At 34.2% G+C, this 21,723-nt stretch overlaps 1 protein-coding gene across 1 annotated transcript; it reads right to left on the reverse strand.

The window, feature by feature from the left end:
- Window positions 1-19,774: 19,774 nt before the first annotated feature.
- LOC113770850 (1-aminocyclopropane-1-carboxylate oxidase homolog 1-like) lies at window positions 19,775-21,399 on the reverse strand. Its single transcript, XM_027315456.1, has 3 exons — window positions 20,759-21,399; window positions 20,321-20,642; window positions 19,775-20,217 (listed from the first exon to the last, which is right to left on the reverse strand). Exons 1-3 carry the CDS (start codon window positions 21,298-21,300, stop codon window positions 19,972-19,974), a joined length of 1,110 nt encoding a protein of 369 aa, XP_027171257.1. The 5' UTR covers window positions 21,301-21,399; the 3' UTR covers window positions 19,775-19,971.
- Window positions 21,400-21,723: the final 324 nt, after the last annotated feature.

Raw genomic sequence — 21,723 nt, forward strand, 5'->3', positions numbered from 1 at the left:
GACTAGAAACTAAGCCTGAATGTCAACATTGGAAACTCAGAATGATCTTTCGCAGAGGTCAATTAGGTGAAACAATTATTGTATATTGGAACTAGTAAAAGCCACCCACACCAACGGATGTTTTTGTTAAACATATTTACAGTAAGTCTTTGTAAATTAATACTCGATAAATTAATAACCTCTGTTAAATAATAATTTCTCTCGATCCCCATTTAGACTAATAAGCTAAATGAATAATTTTAATAAAATAATAACATAATAATTTTTTAAAAACTTTATATAACCCTTTGGTCTCATTAGTGTCATAAATTAATGATTTACTTAAATTACATGCCATATTTTCATAAAATATGAATCTATTATTGTTTTTTTTCAAAAATTTAAATCTACATCTCTAATTTTTCTTGTTGCATCTAAAAGTTCTGGACTTGAATTCTCATATTAAAATAAGAAATTAGAAAGAGTTATTGATGCCTTGAGTTCTTCCTTCCGCATAACAAGCTCCAAAGCTACTATACTCACATAATGCTTTATGCATTTGATCAATCATGGTTGATTTATCAATACCTTTTAGATGGAAAGCCATAATTTAATAATAAGATATGTAAGAAGACTTTGTATTTGTTTATTAAGAAGACTTTCTTGTCATTTATATGGATATTGTTAATCTGATTCATTGGATTCATTTAATAAAATAGAAGTAGATATCTATCATTTAGTATTCCTAAATCTTTTTGGCCTCTTGATAATAAAAAAATAATATCAGTTATGTCTGTGTGTTGAAGACATTAACAGAATTAAATTATACTTGCAAATCAAGTAAATATGGATTGGTTTATATTTTTGAGACTTTTGGCCTCCTTTTATTAAAAGAATAATTTATATTTTTATAAAATAAAATAAAACTTTAGTTGATTAAATAAGCGCGTTTCTTTGAATTGTAAGTATACTTGATAAATTAATAAATTATTAATTTATCAACTAATTAATACCTCTCTAATTTAATAGAATTTGTATAGTTCCAAAATTATTAATTTATAGAGGTTTTACTGTATATCTTATTTTAGGATTAATCTTATATACACTGTTAGAATATATACTATTACCATTAGATATATGATACATGTGTAAAATTTTGAATTTCAAATTCAAAATTTACTAATGTGTCATCCATCCAACCGTGATAGTGTATATAATGACAGTGTATATAAAATTTACTCTATCTTTTATATTGTGTATCATTGCTCTCTTTTCTTGTTTTCACCCTTTTCAACTCCTTGTTGCAAGCAGATAAGGGTTGAATTTTGAGCAATACACTGTCCGCGGAATAAGGTGTTTCCCAAGCTTCCAAAAGGGGTGCCTATCCCTCCATCACGTCTTGCAAAGGTTCCTCCACCACCTCCACCCCTAGGCTTCCAAAATGGGTGCCTATCCCTCCATCAGGGTCCTTCAAAGGATTCGCCACCGCCACCGCCACCACTGTTAGGGTCACCTGTGGATCAAGAACCTTAAATAATTGGTATCCAGTTCCTGAGACATAATTAAGTCTAAATAATAAAAGTCACTTCTTGTTATCAGTGCCTAGATTGCATAACTAGGTGCTTGTTCAATATGACTATCCCAATAAAAATTTTTGCTTATATATTCTGGTTAGCATTTTTATTTACTTGCCAAGATATTTAAAAAATATGTGATTTATCTATTGCTGATGGTTGTGAATTTTTGCTTTTAATCATATTTAGTCTCAAATTAGTTTCTTATTTTATTTATTTTTGATAAAGTTCCATGCATGTAAAGCCTCATCAACTTTCATTTAATGACTATGTATTTGGCATTAAATGTTGGCTGTGCATGTAAATTTGGTAATTTTAGGAGATTATTTTGCCACGATGAACAATTTCTAGCAAAGATTATGTATATCATTGTACAGTATAGAAATACAGAATTTTTCCCACTCTGTTTCTTCTTGCAAATAATGGTTCGTATCATTAATACATCCAAGTTGGTCAGATTCTAATAAAGCTTTTAACCTTGTATACTATTATACTGTATAAACTAACACTTGTATAATATGATACTGTATAAACTAGCATTTTCTAGATGCATGTCACTTAATTTCAATTTGAATTTTGAACTTTATTTTTTGTACATATAATATGCATCCAAGTGTGCTATTGTTTACACTATCAATATATGCATCCAAAAGTGCTATTTTTTTAATATGATATTGATTGAATGTATATAAGATTTCGCGGAACTCTCCAATGGAATTTATCCAGTCTTACACAAAAAAGTTACACAGATTTTCGAAGTCAAGTCCCAAGCAACATGCGTATAGCAGCCCACCTAGAGTACATAAAAGATCTAAGATCAATGTTTAGGACATGCTCATTTGATAGTCAGCCAGGCAACGGTAGTACTAATACATTCAGTCATAAACTGAGTAAGCAAGCAATGAACATCTATTTTGATAAGGAGTTCTTTGATCCTCAATGTTTTAGTACACTTTTGTAAAGGACAAGTTTGAGCCCTTGCTCATATATTGTAATATTCTCTATTAGTAGAAATAAATATTTCTATCGTTTCCACAAAAAAAAAATGTTGTGTGTAAATTGGAGATCAAAATTTTCGGAAGGTTTAGACTATAATTATAATGAATATGCTAAAAAAAAAAAGAAATATATTGTTTGAGAGAATGATTATAACAATAACAATAATAATTATAATGTTATAATTGTTTCAAAGAGGCAGAATCTTGTTGGGCCAAAGAGGCAGATTTTCGATACATGTATTTCCTTTTCATTATCCTTTTATTACATCAATGCCATTGAATTGAGCGAGTAGATTAAGCTGTTTTTCCTTCTCTTCTTTCTCTGTGTTTTCTTCCTTTCTCATCTCCGTTTTGTGATGCCAGCACTTTCTCGTTGCTATTACTATTTGTGTATTTGAATGCATTACAAGTTTTCTTTATACATTCCTTTGATTTTTCTGATCTATTTTTGGTTATTTCTTATAATTAATAATCCTTTAAGCATAACCTTTATTTCATTTTAGTACGTTGCAAACTTATTTAATTGCTATATCAAATATGCTTGTAATATAATCAATATATATTTTGTTCTGATCCAGATATTTCGACCAAGATACAACTTTGAAAACTATAAAGTGAGTAAACTGTTACAACAAGAGAGAATCGAGAAAAAAAAAAGTCAAAAAAAAAGAAGCAGAAGAAGAAGATAGGTCACTTTAACTTGCCATGGAATAGTCAAGGGCATGTATCTTACCAGGTCAGATTTATGGATGGAAAAACCATTATAGAGACTTGAACATTATTCATGGGGGTAAGGTGCTTACAGCAAGAATTTAGGAGACAGAGGACAATTTACTACTTAAATACAGGAGGGCTAAGTGTAACCAAGCATTCTGTATTTGAACTTAAACGTATTCTTAAGAATGTCTTTGATGAATATCCCATTTGAATCATGTCTTACAAAATCTTTCCCAGCACTAAACTCTTGTGGGTTGGAAATACAAAAAGAAATACTTAATTAGTTCACAACATGATTTGTTAATCATCCTACATATTTGAGCCCCATTTGGGGTGGCGGTATCTTATGAAGAAGCACTTCTGATACAAGTATTTTTAACAAAAGAGCTTGCAAGTTACCAAGAACTAGATTTCTTAAGTTAAGTTACGGGAAATTAATTATCAAATACCACAAATGTAATTTTAATGCTTGAAAGTGCTTTTTTTTTTTTTTTGGTAAACTTACCACAACTCCAAACTGGCCTTAATAGACGCACGTTTCATTGAAGCTCTACTTGATTGAAAAATGTTAATCATCCACTTGATTTAATCAATTGGTCTTCTGAATTCATTTAATAGTTTTCTTTTTAATCGTTAGTCAACGAGAAAGCGAAGAACAATTGATCTTTCATAAAGCAGATTCTACTATAGGATAATAAACATGTTTTGAAAAGACAACAGAAAGAAAACGAGTAATTATGGAACTTCAGCAACTTTAGTACTAACTACTAAGCTGTTTTAAGAACAGCTTTATATCGAAACAGAATTTTAACTTTTGAGGAGACGATCATTTTGTACTTTAGTTATGACACTTTAAACTTTACTTATCAACTATAGCATAATTCTGAATTTGCTCCCTAAACTTTAAATGATGACACTTTAGTTCCAAAACTATAAAATCCATCCCGCTTAAGGACAATTGTTAATGGAATCCCAAAACTAACCTAATACTAGTTAAGCGAGCAGCAAAAAAATCAAACAATTAGGCAAAAAATCTCAAAATTAGATAGAAGAAAGGAATTTTAGAAACAAAATTGAGAATCTCAAGTGGGAGTCAAGGTATAATCTAGGGAAAGAAAATGGTATAGTCCGGAGAAAAAAGGTATAGTCTAGGGAAAAAATAGGTATATGTATGTATATATGTATATGTATATGATCTACCTCCCTGTCCCTTCCCAGATCCTTTTCGCTTCCAACTAGTAGGTCTAGGAATCGAACCGTGAGCCATCCTTTGAGTATTGGACTAACACCTTTCCCACCCCCAACTGGCTAGGGGAAATTCTAAAAGTTCACCACTGGATTGACCTTTTTTCCATCTCAACTAGTAGGTCCAGGATTTGAATCTTAAACCTGACAGTAAAGAGAGAATTCTAAGAGCTAAAAGTCCACTGGACCAACCTCCTCTAGCCACACATGTATGCATGTATGTGTGTGTGTATGTATGTATGTATATATGTATATAGAAATACATGCACACACAATACGTGATGTCTTCTCAAGACAAAACAATCATTAGTAATTCAGTACCTATATATATATATATTTTTACAATACGTGATGTCTTCTCAAGACAAAACAATCACAATTAATTACAATACCTCTATATATATATATATTTTTACAATACGTGATGTCTTCTCAGGACAAAACAATCACAATTAATTACAATACCTCTATATATATTTATTTATTTAGTTGAAACCAAGACAATCATAAACAACTGGGGAAGAAACACCTATTATACATATATGTTTGTTGGGCCCTTTTGATAAGTGAAGTAGGATATTCAAAGTGAAAGACTTCTTTATCCTAGAATCTGAGAGATAAGCCTCAATGACCGACTTGGAAAACAACACCAGCATCATTCTTTTCGGCTAAACTGGAAGCTGTCTGACGACGTGATCTGGAAAGTCGTGTTCTGCAATCTGAGGCAGTTGAACTGAAACAAGTCCTCTCCTCCTCCTGACTTGCTGGTGTGACTGATCATAGAATATGGCCATCAACATCATGGGTGACAATTTGGGCTTTAGCCACTCCCAGATTGACCGAATTGGGCAACGAAGTAAATTGTACGTGGAGAACAAAATGGAGAAAGAAAACAGGACTGGACCAAGTGATTCCCTTTCAGGGAAAAGAACAGCGGTTATGGTTGCCAATGACAGGGGACCAAAAATAAGCATGCAACTGTTGAGAAAAAGCTTGTATTTTGAAGTAGTAGAAAATGGACGTTGATGATGGGGAGAAATTCTTAACCCAACACCATATGACAAGCAATAAACGAAAATGCTCACCACGGCGACAACCATGGTCTTTGGGCTACTTTCGAATGGTGATTTATCTTTTCCTTGATATTTCACCTGGACATAGTTAAGCAACACTGTGATGATGAACACAAATATGGCATGGCGAGAGGATAACAAATCATGAGTTTGCGGAAAATGGTACTCATTTCTTGTAAAAAGAATGGTACTATCCCGAAATTGTAGGTTGATTGAAAAGAAGAAATTTGTTGTTGCAATGCTTGCCATTAGAAGATTAAGATTGTGCGTAGCTAACGTTTTTAAGGAGATAAATGAACCTAGATAAAAGGTACATATATAGATTGCTAGGACATTCTGTCCTCTTCCGAGTACAAGTGACCAAATAGCCATGTCATTGGAAGATGGCCCTTTTGGATAAGTCAAAGCACAAAGAGAAACGGCATATGATGGTCCCTTTTTGCATAAGCAAGACCACAAAGCTTAAAGGACATATCATGGTAGTATCATATAAATGGCCATTGGGCCTCAATGGGTCCATAGTAGATTCACCAGAGAAACGACATATGATGATATGATCATACCTGCTCTTAGGCCTCATTGGACCACACCAGAGAAAACTTTTTTAGTAGGCTTTTTAGTTTTTTTGTGGTGGTTGAGATTGTATTAAAAAAAAACTTATATAAAAAGGACTTTGTGGCCAACTTTAAATGATTTCAGCAAGCATCATCTCCTCTTCCAGCCACTTTTGAAAGGAAAGTAACCTGACCTAAGCTTGGATTTATTCTTGCCTTTCCATCTCAATCCCTCCCTTTTTTTCCTCAAAAATTTATCCAAACACGCACACAAAAAAACTATTCCTCCATTTCCTTTCATTTGTCAGAGTTTGGTGAGATTGGCTCTTAATTTAGTGTTGTACAAATCCAAAAGGAAGAATGACAAAATATTCCACCATAGGCACCAGAGTTGACCCCGTGTCAACACGAGCGTGAGAGACATATTCGGCGTAGTTTCCCCATCATGCATGGGCATGGCAGTATGCACTCAACCTATGGTTAAATGCATTCATACATGACATAAACCAAGTTTCTTGTCCTAATTGTTGTCTAAAAATTGATCCAACCCTGTCCTTTTTGGAAACTTGCCTTTAGTGGTTCAAACCACACCTTCAATGGCCTTCCCAATAGTTCATGCATGTATGTACACTTGCCTGCTCAGTTTATGTATGCTTGCATCCTCTTTATGTATGCTCTACTTTCATTATGATCGTTCATTAAGTCTTTGCAATAAATCAAAAGCGAAAACAGCATCGTACATGTACTAGTGGAATTGAAACATAGGCAGCCAACATCAGCAATAGAAGTTTTATGGCCCGAAAGTTCCCAGCTACGACCTAGCATATCAGTTTGTCTTGGGATTTCAAGTGTTAGGAGAAGTTTTATGTGCTTGTGCATGTGGCCTGTAGCATATGTGGGCAGTAGGCTCTTTACTAATGATGTAAGACCTATTTCATATTAATATAATCCTTCGCTGCACTTTAAAAGAAAAAAAAAGGTTTTATGCCCCATATAGACCTCAGTTTTGATGCTTATTTGCATATCTTACTATCTTATTTTATTATAGGAAAAATTGTTCAAAATATTTCTCACATTTTGTTAAATTAATTTTTTGTCCTCTATTTTTAAAATAGCAACTTTATATCTCTTACAAAATTAAGTCAAAAAAATTTAGTCCCAATTTATATTTTTGATTACTTTTTACTCTGAATCCATCAAGTAATCCACATATGAACATTTTCTTTTAAAGAAAAAAAGGTTAGATCTTATTTATAGTTAAACAAATGATCCGATCCATATTTATTTTTGCCTTAAAAAAAGTAAGATCTGACTTGAATTATATCCAAAAGTGTTTTCTTCCGTGATACGTTGTTAGGAAAAGTAATCGTGATAACTTGGTCATCAGAGTTGGGAAAGGTTTCACATTCTTGAAGAGCCTTTGTCAGTAAAGGTTCTCGACTATGTCACCAAAGTTTCGGTCGTCAAGAAAAGTCATGCATTGTAAACTTTGCCTAAAACTTTAATGATAATACCGGATCACTTTTCCTAACAATAGCTGCTTCATGGTTATAGATTAATTTCCAATTTCACCATTCGGCTTTTTTAACCCTATCAATTTTAGTGACAGCAGTCCCACCATGTTATCTGTTCAGCACTCAATCCAAAGAAAATATAAAAGTACACGAGCAAAATATCAACCAAACTTTACAAATGATCATTAATAGACAACCCTAATATGCCAAACTATATCAGTTAATGTTGTCAAACATTCACATATCACCAAATTCCGCAATTCAAAACCAATATAAACATTGGTATTTTTCCCTAGATAACTACCATATATCCAACTTATGCTTAATCTGAAAGATGGTGATACGAATTCCCCTAGAACAAGAGAAATCCGCAATCTCATAGGAAAATCCTAGTTCGTAAGGAGATAGGTTTGGACAAAATTTGGGTAGGCCGACCACAATTTGATGAATATCAAATTGATACGACATTCAATCCACTCAAGAGCATGCTCAAAGTGAATCAAGATTTGGAGTTAAACAGGAGAATCTACTCACGTTTAGGGAAAACTTCAAAAGTTCAATGTCTTAAACTTTCAACTGTCTATTATAATGAAGTTTAAACCCTTATGTAGACAGAAACCCTAATTTTAACAAAAATCCAAACTGGACTTGAATTGACTTCACTTATCTAATAACTAAACTATTGGATTCAATTAAATTAACGGCCCATCAAGCTTAAAGCTTAACACAAGATTGGCCGTTTTATTGACTAAAAATAACTAAATAAATAATTTGGTTTAAAACCAAACAATAATTAATTAAAAAGGATAAAATAGGAAAAATCCCAAAAATCATGATAATCTACGGACTAGCAAATAGCTACTCTGATGTGCCTAAACAAAAGTCTTCTTATCACAATGTTTTTGTGGACAGTAACTTAATCTTCTTTTTCGAACTGAGCCAACGTCTTCCAAGGTTCTTGCTTGAACCTCGTTGCATTTGAAATAAATAAATGGAAGTTTGAAAAGACTCCTTAATCCATTTTAGCGCAAGTTTTGATGTTTGTATCATTCCCTCTCTCTAAAAAAGGATTTGTTCTCAAATCCAAGATGATACCTGTAGCAAAGATCTTCAAATCAATGCCATCAAGTTGTTCCACAATTTGCAACGGCGTAAACTTCTTAGACAACAATTTTGGTTGATCAATTGCTAGAATCACATCTCTACTTCCCTACAAATCAACCACAAAATCTATGTGATCATTGAAGGATGTTCCACTTTGGCAACCAAATTCTCTAGTTCATTGATAAGCGATTCCTCCCCAGATTGTTCATCAATCGACATTAACAAGGACTCATGATCGACCTCTTTAGGCTTCTCATCAATTAGCAGTGGGATGGGATTAGTGTCCTTTTGAGCAGTTTGATTGTGTTTGAAGTTATCTGAATTCTTCTTTTGCTTACGTTCTATAAGGCGTAGATATGTTTTCCATACTAACTCCTCTGTGATCGATTCAACTCCAGAGTTAGATTGGGAAGAAATTGCCGAATGAACATTCTTCTCTTTCCTTGAATAGGTCGGCCTTGAAAATATAGAGTGCATGGAATCCCTCCTCTTGACATCCTTGTTCGCCATTCGATCAACTTGTCTATGGAGCGGTTCAAAGGCTTTAGCAATGATCTATTTAAGTTCTCCTTTTAGTATATCCATCATGAGATGAAGATCAACTTTTCATGAACTCCCTCTGGCACACATCTTTAACCTGCACAAAAGGTTAATCGAACAAAGAACATGTTATACACTCAACCTCACAGGTATACCCTTAAGCACTCGTGTTTACACTCATTTTTTATGATCTCACACTCCTTCAGTGCCTTGGTGTCTTGAATTCACTCAAGATTTGGTTCCCTAAGGATTTAGTGAATATACTAACCAATAAACACCTCAGTTATGGCCTAGAAAGTGAAAAAATAAAACTGAAAATTTGAACAGCAATACAACAAGAAAATTTCAAGAACTAACGATGGAATTTTCTAAAGAATGAGGTAATTTAATACTGGAAATTTTAGACATCAATTTCCTAATTAGATTAGGAATTAGACGTCTAAATATTGCTAAAAAATAAGACTATATTTCCCTAATTCGATTTGGAAACAATCCAATACAAGAAAGATTAATATGATTAGGATTATGAAAGAAACAAAAGTAGTCACAAAATTTGTAAGATTCGACTAGAATTAGTATTGACACAAATAAAGCAACAAATAGAATTTTTTGTTTATGAATGGACAATAACTCTTGATGAACAGTATGCATGAACAGTAATGCAACAGTAATCGCTACAGTATGATACAGTATCGGTACATTACCCTTTTTTAAAAAAAAAATCAACAAGAAAAGGTAGCCATGAAATTAACACAATCACAATAATGAAGAACACAAGAATCAACGAAAAAACACACAAGAACAATACGAATGGAAATTTAAAACCCTAAAAGCAGATAAACCCTAATTCACGAATTTTTTTTTAAAAAAAAAGACTAAAAGGAAAAACAAGAAATTAAAAGGGATATAATCTGCCACCTTGAGCTGAAACTTAGATGCCAACTGATATGAATTTCCCTAGAATGAGAGAAATATGCAATCCCACAAGAAAATCCCAGTTCGTAAGGAGACAGGTTCGAACAAAATTTGAATGGAATTTGGGTAGGCCGACCACAATTTGGGTGAATATCAAATTAATATGACACTTAATCCACTCAAGAACACGCTCAAAGTGAATGAAGATTTGGAGTTAAGTAAGAGAATGCACTCAAGTTTAGGGAAAATCTCAAAGGCTCAATGTCTTAAACTCTCAACTTTCTATTACAATGAAGTTAACCCTTGTATAGGCAAAAACCCTAACCTAAACCAAAATCCAAACTGGACTCGGATTGACTTCACTTATTTAATAACTAAATTATTGGATTCAACTAAATTAATGGCCCATTAATCTTAAGGCTTAATACAAGATTGGCCGTTTTATTGACTAAAAATAACAAAATGAACAATTTAGTTTAAAGTCAAACAATAATTAATTAAAATAGATAAAATAGGAAAAATCCTAAAAATCACAATAATCTATGGACTAGCAAATAGCGCTGACGTGCTTGCGTATTATCTGACACAAGTCTTCTGGTCACAATGTTTTTGTGGACAGTAACTTAATTTTCTTTCTCGAGCTAAGCCAACGTCTTTCAAGCTTCTTGCCTAAATCCTTGCAGTTGAATTAAATAAATGGAAGTTTGAAAAGGCTCCTTAAACCATTTAGCACAAGTTTTGATGTCCGCATCAGATGGACTTCAATTCCATGGTCAATAGTGCCAAAATACTAGAGATGGATGATATCCAAATAGAGAAGTGCTTGATTATAAGCCAAAAGCAGTCCAAAAGTTGATCCAAAGCCTGTACAACAAAACCAAGAAAAATCCAAAATCAAATAAGGACGTCTCAATTTTATGCAATCATTGGTAGAGACAGGACCCTAAGGTAGAGGGAGTCAATTTCCAATAGCATACAAAATAAAGTTAGGACTAAAAAACCATCCAAACTACTTGATACTTGATTTGACAAAAGGCCATTCAAGCTTGGTTTGTGAACTAATCAAATTAAATTTGAACAAAATTTTATATTCAATAAACTTTTAAAATTGACTCAAGTTTGGATTAATTAACAAAAAATGGAACTTATAGGTAAAAATACTCAAACTACTTGATCTCAACTCAAAGTTGATTCGCTAAAAACTTGTTTGAGCTTGGGTTGGTAAATAAAAAAAAAATCAAACTTGAACAAAATTTCAAATTTATTAAAATAATCAAACAATCATGAATATTAAGGTGTTTGCCTTGATTTTTGCTCATTTACAACCCTAAATGAATTAATAATATAGTTAAAATCAATGGATATTTATGTTAAATATTTTAATCAAATTTAGGTCATGTTTGATAACCCAATTCAACAATTAATCTTAATGGGTTTAGATTTTAATATATTAACATGTGTCTAATAACTAAAAATAGAATGTCTTAAGTAATTAAGTGGTTCAAATTGCTTAGGGAAAACTCACTCCAAACAATAAATGATAAGCTGTTCACTTATAACTTAATGCAGAATACACTCAAATGAATTTTAGTACTTAATAATTCAGTAGCTTAATAGACTCAGATTTCAGACATCATATTTCAAACTTCAGTTTTGTCAAACGCACCCTTAATAAATTTTGAAGTTCATAATATCCTTAAATTTAGTAGTGAAAATCATTCTCTCCATTTGAATTTAGAGACTTTGAAAGAATTTATTTTTGGAAAAATTGCCAATTTGGTCCTTGAACTTTTTCACTTAAACCAATTTCATCCTTTACGGTTTTTTTTCACCAATTTAGTCCTTAAACAATTTTATCTGGTTCAATGTAGAACTTATTGGGTAGCGCCACCACATTTTATGTATTTCCCAGGCGGACCAAGAGTATAATTGGAATGACAGGTTTAACTGTCTAATTATAGTGATTATAATAGCAACTTTGACACGATGAAGGAAAAGAAACCTCTAAGAATTGAGAGAGAAGCTGGGTTTCATAAGGATCAAAATTTAAGAAACCTCTCTTTCTCCGTTGTTATTTTTCTTTTATCTAGGAAAAGATGGCCAAGGACTTGGACTCGGACGATTGCGAGCACTGTTTGCTCCCTCAGTTCTTGACTGACGACGACGACGAACTCTTCGCTGACTTGAAGACCAGCAGCAAGAAGAATGATGCCAGAAACACCGTCAAGAGTTGTTTCGGGATGAAATTGGCGATTTGCCCTTTATTTTTGAAATAACTTCCACAATTAACTTTAAGTTGATCTAAATTTCTTGTACATGGTAAAAATTATGAAAACTTAAATTATTTGAGATCAATGTAGATAGAAAAGAAAATTTGTTAAAATTTAGTGTGGGCAAATAGGATGCAATTCAAAAATTTTCTAAATTTTTTAAGGTCAAAAACTAATTTTCTCAAAATTACTTACATGTGGCTCCGCCACTACATGCAACAGAACTACTTATCCTATGATGCAAGATCATTAGAAATTGCTTAGGGACCACGTAATCATGAGTACTATTAGTGCTCTAGTTTGTCACATGAACTGCCCCAACAAGTACTAAATGTGCAGTTTTACTTCATCCAAACATTGCCATTCACAAGCACCATATCATTGCACCTCCAGAAGTTGGATATAGCAATTAGTTAAAGGATTTAGCAGTTAAAATGTTATTGTATACCAAAGGAAGCGCCTCCTCGCCTTAAAAGGAAAGAAAGACTTGATCAATTTGCAATACTTTGCAAAGAGGTAGTGTAAACGGTATCCTCAATAATGTTAGAAATACTCAGAGTCGTGTCTTATCATGTCGGGATTTTAACCAAATAATGTTAGAAATATCCCTGTTATATATTACAAAATAATTACTATGCGGTTAGTTACCAAGCATAAATCATAAGATAACTCAGGTTGGTTGCACAATAGCAAGTGACTGTACAAAAACACATTTATTAACGTTAAATAATCTTGTAATTTAGGCCATAATTATCTGTGTAAAAAAGTAGTACCTAGTCAGAACTCAACTAGCCTAGTTAATCAATGACATTTGTTAGGACTGAATTTGGATTAAAATAACACATGCAGTTTGTGTCCCTACATGGAGAAATTAGCCAAATACTTGGAGGCAAGGTATTAAGATTACTATCTGTCACTTTAAGGTTAGCATGTGAAATTATTACTTTTTCTTTAGGTAAGCTATATTCTTAGAATGTTACCAACACCAAAACGGAAAATAACGTACATTTAAACAAAAACTAATTGCTCTTCACTTTTGTTAAATGAGATTCTTGAGCACCTTCCGTGATTAGTTGCTGAATAATACTATACAATGGCATTATTTTGTGACTTTTGAGATTTAACTTAATTAAATGATGGTTTCGTACTCCTTGATAAGGCTAAATTTGGTAGTAATCATATTATTGGGCCATTATTGGATTTTTTTTTTACGTGATTTGGGAGTGTTTCTAAATCTTGATGCGTAACCAATATTTACTTAAGGTCACCTACCTTTTCATTCTTAACTTCATTTTGTAGTTTTCCTACATTGAAGCCTTACTCTGGACAATTTTCAAACATCCCATTTGATAATAAAGAGAGTGATCTATGCATTTGCGGTTTGCAATACTTTTGTTTTTGGTGCATTGTACAATTATATTTCACTAAGACTGAACTTCAAGGAATCCTGTCCTGCCCTTTTCCATTTTTTAAGTTCTGTGCACTCCAACATTGTATCTTTTCTGTCAATCTCACTAGAGTAGATCCCTGGACGCACCTAATTAAAGGTGACGATTGCTTGGGTTGACTGGATGGAGTATCGGAAACAATACTCCTCGCGAACAAATTTAAATATCTATTCGGAGGTGAAGTTCATGTTCTCCTCTCTTTTGAAATTCATTTAATAAAATCTAGGGGTGACGGCCTTTCTTGCAAGTTTGTTATATGTGTGTATGTATATATATATATATATATATATATATATGGGTGAAGTTCATATTCTCCTTCCTTTTTAAATTCATTTAATAAAATCTAGGGGTGATGCCCTTTTTCTTTATGTTCTCCTCCTTTTTTAAATTCATTTAATAAGATCCAGGGTGACATCCTTTCTCGCATATAGAGTTTGTCATATATATATATATATGTATGTATATATGTAACAATCATGTATTACTTTTTTTAACAAAAATGGCAAATTTTATTAATATTAGGAAATCAGGTTACACACAGATCCTCTTAATATCACTATTACGTACACTCCTCCCTATAGTACATTCTTGGAACTCTACAAATACATGCTATATCAAAATTTTGGTTGGAATTCGCCACTCGACCAACTTCCTCCAATTCTCCTTAGTCTGAGCAATTTTATCCCAAGAAATAGCTGCATAATGGACTATGTTAACAATGACATCAAGGATATCCACGTCTGATCTCTACTTTGAATGGAATCTAATTTCATTTCGAACTCTTCAGATGGTATGCAGTCACCGCTAAAGCCATCCTCTTGAATTGAATTGATTGCAAAATGAGTCCTCTGACTAGTGATGAGCACGCCAAGAGATTTCACAATCCCAAGAGAGTTTACTTCTAAATACACCGCACATGTTTTGCACCTTTTGCCAAATTCTTTGTGTAACCGAGCAATTAAAAAATAGGTGATCCATACTTTCCTCAGCTGTTGCACAGAAAACATAGTTTGTTGATTCCACCTTCGACCCCCACTTCCTCAGTCTATCCGCTATTGCCAATCTTCTTTTACAAAGTAGCCATAAGATAAAGGAGCACCTTGGTACATGATTTTTACCCCAAACCAGTTTGTAGCATTCTGCAGCTGGTTTTCTACCTCTAATTGCCTTCAAAGCTGATGTAACAGAAAAAACACCATTACCACTTGCAGTCCATCTAGCTTGATCTTCATAATCTGGCATAGGAACAAAACTTTCGGGAGTTAATTGCTTCAGCCTTTTTCCTTCCTTTGACATTTTCCTATCTTGAGGCCACTTCCATTTTTCGTCTTCATGATAAAGGCAAAGGCCACTTTATCATGAGTTGCACCCAAAGGAGTGTAGTAGATTTTGTGACAACTGCAAGAATAACGGTCCCACAGGATGCCATGCATCATACCAAAAATTTGTTTGAAGACCATTCTCAGTTACATTATGAATAAACGATTGAGCTACGGGCCTTAGTTTGAATAATTTTCTCCATATCCAAGAAAAATCCATTGGGATCTTAATACTCCAGAAGGACTTCCTTTTCAACATGACTTCATGAACCCATTTCACCCATAAAGAGTCTTTCTTGCTGCGTATATTCCAAATGAGTTTCATCACTAGACATTTATTCCACAAGAACAAATCCACAAGACCAAGTTCACCTTCTTGTTTTGGTATACATATATCCTTCCAACTTACTCTCGCTCAGTTCTAACTTCCCCTGCCCATAGGTATGATGCAATGATACTATCAATCATTTTAACAAGAAGTTTTGGAAGAATAAACACACTTGACCAATACAAAAGTATGCTATTCAAGACAGATTGTATAAGCTATATTCTACCACCATAACTCAAATTTTAGTAGCCTATCCTTGTATTTTCTGATGCAGCTTGGTGCAAATTGGTTGACAATCCTTATAGGATAATCTGGATGTAATTAATGGCAATCCTAGATACTTCACTGGTAGTAATCCTCTAGGCATTTTGACTTATTTACTGAGCTTATCAGCTTTTTGATCAGCCACCCCAGCAAAGAAATCAGACATTTCTGAAGATTTGGTTCCAACCCTGACATTTCTCCAAATTCCTCCATAGCAGCAGCAATAAGTGTAAAGGATCTCTCTGTAACACCAGAAACTATAAAGAGCTCATCCGCAAAGTCAAATGTGTTAGCCCAATCTTCTTCCAGTGAGGATGAAAACCAGAATCAGTTTGCTTAACTAGCCAATTAAACAAAGCACTGAATCCTTCCATTGAAATCACAAAGAGGTAAGGGGAAATGGGATCCTCCCGCCTCAAACCTCTTTCACTGGAGAAATATCCAATAAGTGATCCATTGAAATTGAGTGAGAATTTTGCAATAGTGACACATAAAACCACCCATCTTGTAAATTGAATAGGGAATCCCAGCACTTCTAGATCAGCAAAGAGATACTCCCAACATAGAGAATCATACGCTTTCAGAACATCATTTTTCAAAATAGATCTGGGCTTACCCTTAGTCCTTTGATATCCTCTCACCAATTCATGCATTACCAGGACATTATCAATAATATGCCTGCCCTTAACAAAGGCATTTTGAGTATCACTGATAATAGTAGGTAGGACACGTTTCAATCTAGCTGCCAAAATTCCAGAGAAGGACTTATACAAAGTATTGCAACAAGAAATGGGCCGGAAATCCTTCATTTTATAGCATTTTCAATCTTTGGGTTCAGGGTTACAGCAGTGCTATTTATAGGCATATACATATAATTCTGCTCAAAAGAGAACCTTAAAGCCAGTATCACATCCTCTCCTACCACACTCCTTTTAGCTTTAAAAAACTCTGTAGTAAACCCATTTGGTCCATGAGCTCTCCCATCCTTCATGTTAAAAATTACCTGCTTAATCTCTTCATCAGTCACAATAGCTTCCAGCATTGTTTTTTGCTCATCAGTAAGTGTGTGAGTGAAGACAAGACTCAATCGGGATCCCATGTCACCTCATTAATCCCCATGTCTACTGCATAGTTGTGTGTAGAAACTAAGGGCCATTGCTCATACTCAGTAATAGTAGCACCATGCATGGTCATCCTGCAACATCAGAATCCTGTCAATCATGTATCATTAATAGGCTAAACTTTCAATAATAGGTTGTCAAATCATTGTAACTTTTTTATTTTACGGAGACGATAAATCTATTCTATCCTACACTAGGGGAAGAGGACGGACCTGAAGAGGTCTAAGGATAATTCGGAGGGGACTGAACCACTGGATCAAATTGGTGTACTACGCACCCGCTTGAATTTTTTTTTAAGCAAAGCCATTTAATGTGGCAATTGCTGAATCTTGCCTCCCACCCCACCAATCTTTTAATAATTTGGTGGTGGTCATTGGGCCAAAAGTTGGTGGTTGTCAGATCATTGTAACTTGAATTTCATTAATAACGTTATGGTGTAAGGTATCCAAAAATAAAATTTCAAGTGATAATATGAAAATAATTGATTAATGTTGAGGATACAAAACTAGAAATTATTTAAAACGGTATGGGTAGAAAGCCGAAGTTGAGAATGCAAGCAGTATCCTAAAGAACGAATTTCTTTATTACTAGGGTATTCTATTTGTGACCTGTGGTTGCACAACATGCACATGAAATAATGGGATGGGTCCATCATGAGCTATTATCATTGACCTGGTATGCATACATTTCCTCAGAAGAAGTTTATGTGCTTGCAAAAATGGTGACAAATAGTTCTGGTCTCCTGAATTTTGCCATATGAGAAACTTGGTCCTAAATATTTTGACCAAAATAAATTGAGTAATTTTTTTTTATACACTGTTAGCATGTATGCGAGTATATGTAGATACATGCCACGGAATTCAATTTCAATTTTCAAATTCACTTTTTGCATAAATGACATACATCTACACCTGTTAGTATAAAAAATTCACCATATTGACAGTGAATAAAAACTTAATCCAAATAAATAAAAATAAAAATTTGATAATTAATAAAAATTCAACAATGCCTAATGATTAGAGTCAAATATTCACGTTAATCAAAATTAACCTCTGACTATACTTCATTAGTCACCTATCAAATCTGCTAAATCTTCTTTTCTATGCGTTGGCCTTACAGCTATGATGTAAAAGAGTTCAACAACCTGTAGTGTAGGTAGTTACCATCATCTTTCAAGAACTGCGACTGTCGTGAAACTAAACTGAACTACCCCCCGACTGCAACGATTTTTGTAATGAGACATAAGCAAGCTTTATCTATTAAAGTGCAATGATCACGGACAACTGAAAAGGTTAGGAATAACTTTTTGTCATGAGATCCGGAATATGTTCGTGATAATCAAATTGAACAGGACCTTCCATTTGAATTACTATTTTTTGAAGTTTTTATAGAAAAATGTACCATAATAATTTGATGTATATGAGATAAAAAGATGTATTTAAGAAAAACATAAAAAAAATTTTTATTAGAAAACTACATTTCAAACCAACATAACTCACTCAATTAGCACTGGATTCCCAGCCTGCACAATAGTACAACTAATCATTCGGTAACCTTCTTTGGTTATAAAGCGCACCCATGGTACTCTATCATCTTCGTCTTCCACAGCAAGGAGTGGAAACCGTTCGGGGCCATTGGCCTGGCAGCAAATATTAACGGTGCTGGTAAAACTCAGGACAGTATTGGGCGAAGACGAATTGGGTACAATGCCCATATATCAGATACCTTTACTAGCATCTTTGTGAGAGGATTTTCATTGGGCCTAGATGTGGGATTACTAGGGTGGTCCTGGAACTTACCTGAGCCCGATTCATGAAAAAGAGAGTGCACTAGAACTTGTGAGCCCTCGTGTATTTTTCTTTTTCTATTTTAACTGATGGGAACACTTACAGTATAATATTCCAAGAGGAAGGGGGAATCTAATTGATTTATATAAGGAGTTAAAGACATCTATGTATGCTAAAGATATATATATAGGCACATCTTTTGTATTTTCTTTAAGTTATTGAATTGAACGGGGTAGTGGCTTCATATACTCCTACTGAAATAGGTCTCTTATTTGATCCTATTTTTCATAGTTAATGGTGAAATAACCTACCAAATATGAGGGAGGGATGGATTGTATGATTCGAAAAAAAAAGAAGAATAAGTGAAAGACCCCAGATTTGATCCTTCCCGCTTACTGAAAATATGAAAACTACTAAGCAAATTTTATCCTATTGTGAGCAGGGTGTGGGGGGGGGGGGGGGATTGAAAACAAATAAATCACTACCAAGTAAATAAGCTCCTTGTCAGTGAAATACATGATATTATATGGGATTCATAAACTTTCCTCCTTAGTACTTGTTACAGGATTACTAGTGAAACAAGCCTCAAGCAAATTTTCTGCAATAGAGCTGCAGAGAACAAGTATAGCCCACTAGTAAACCTAGCATCTCCCACTAGTAATTTTCTTTTGGGTGGTAAGATTTTTCCCTTCATGAGCAGTGCAAAATTTATCATTTCACGTTTGATGCTTCCAGGATAATTTAAGATTGTTGATTAGCTCTTCATTCGTCATAAGCTTCCTTCTATCTAGTCGAAACTGTAAATGCAGGTAAAAGGTTACTCAGCTAAGATACTTAGACACCACTTTTAGGAGTTCAATTTCAAGTATATGTTATTTCATACGTTTTTCAAGAAGATGCTGAGATATGCCAATTTCATTAGTTAACGTAGTAGATCATCTTTGGGTTAGGCTAAAGGTACTACCGTACAAGTTCTAAACTACTACATCTTTTGCTAATGCCAAGTTTTCAATCCAGTATGGACTACCCGTTAATTGCAAGTTTGCAACTTATTTATTCACATTGATGATACCAAACAAGAAACAGCGTATTAGCAACAGGAATGCGATGTTCTCTTCCAAAACAAAATGTTCTAGGAGATAGAGAAGTGCAAATTACAAATGCCATCTTGGATGATGTGTTTCCTGTGGATTATTATTTGGTGTTGCGGACACAGCTGGCTCAGATCTTAAAATGGTCAAGACCTGACTTGTCAATTGGCCTTGAGAAGAAGTTACTCATATATTCTCCAACCGTAAACTCCCTATAAACTGGAGGCGTTTCATCTGATATCAACTCTTTGGCAGGATAATAGATCTTTTCAGGCACAGCAACACCTATGAAAAAGCACGCCACTGAAATCCTAGGGCCTATTCTGTTTGCAATCACTCTGTGCTCCCTGCTCTTAAACTTGTCATTCGAAACAATCTGACCAATATTTGGATTGAAATGTATTAGTAGCCATATCAGATTCATTTCAGAGTTTGGGGGGTTAATTAATGTAGATGCTAAAATATCTTTGGAGACATACCTGAAGAAGATCTGCAATATTGACTACCAAACCTCCTGGGATTGGAGGCACATCTGTCCAGTTGTTATCATGCAAGAATTGAAGGCCACCAATATGATCTTGTAGAAGAATGGTAAGAAAAGCAGGATCTGTATGCCTGCTAACACCGAGAGTTAGGTCTGGCTCAGGGCATGCGGGATAGTAGTGGCACACAAATGTCCGGCCCCTTGCACACTCCATGGCTCTTAGGTTGTCCACTTTAATGCCAAGGGCTTCTGATAGTAACTCAAATAAGGTTTCTGCCAGCTTGGTTACATGATTTATGTAATCCATTGCTGAACTTCTACAATTTGGTAAACAAGTACAAAGGAGATTTGTTATAGATGGAATCTTGATTGACTTGGAATCAAAATCAGCTAGTGAAATGTCTCGAGTAAATTGGTGATTAAAATGGTTTACCTGCAAATCTCAGGCAGTTCATCAGGTACAACTTCATTAGAGTATAGCAAATTGATGGTCATAGTGTCCCTCCAATTAGCAACTCTTGAACGGTACAGATCGATGTTGCTTTCATATCTCACCTTTTGGAACTGATCGCGAGAATAGTACTCTTTCTTCAGCTCTGCATCTTGTTCATGAAACTTACAAGTTCCATCTATCATTCCATCCAACACGCTGGATGGAATTCCATGATTGACTACTCGGAAAAATCCCCATTCCTCTGACACTTGCCTTAATTCATCGACGATATTCTTGCGCTGATCATCGGTTTCTATGCCACTGAGATCTATCACTGGAACTTCTGCCTGGGAATAGCCCAGGTTTAACTCTTCAACAAGCTCATCCGGTGGCCGAATGAAAATTCTGGGAAGACTAGCAACTCCAGCATCAATAAGCCCTTTAACCCCTGCTTTTGTGTCATCAAAGGCCTTCAGATCTTTTATCCTAGCATCATCTACGCCTGATTGAGTTGCAGTCCCTTTGACAACTGACTCATCCATAGTTTAGACTGCAAACTGTGTATTCTTACTTGCAAAGTGTCCAATCTGAGCTTGTGTGATAAGCTCACACGTTTTAAAGCAATACACACCGAGTCAATTACTTTAAAGCAGAAGAAACAAGTTGCCAGAATAATTAATGCATCGATTACTGTATTTTATGGAGCCATTATTGTCCAAGGAAGCACCTCCTCTAGAAGCCTCTAAAATTTCCATTGACTTTCAAATATTTTAAGTTTTTTTTAAAGAAAATCTATTAATTAAAGGGCAAATTATACTTTAGCAAATTTTCATATAAGTCCCTTATGATTTTAAAAATTATACAAAATCCTCTCATAATTTGGATTAAAGTGTTAAAATAATAGAAATGATCCTCTATAACAGAACAATGTCGATATTACTCTTGTTAAAAAACTCAAATGGCTT

Source organism: Coffea eugenioides, chromosome 5 (genome assembly GCF_003713205.1).
Source record: "Coffea eugenioides isolate CCC68of chromosome 5, Ceug_1.0, whole genome shotgun sequence".
NCBI classification, from domain to species: domain Eukaryota; kingdom Viridiplantae; phylum Streptophyta; class Magnoliopsida; order Gentianales; family Rubiaceae; genus Coffea; species Coffea eugenioides.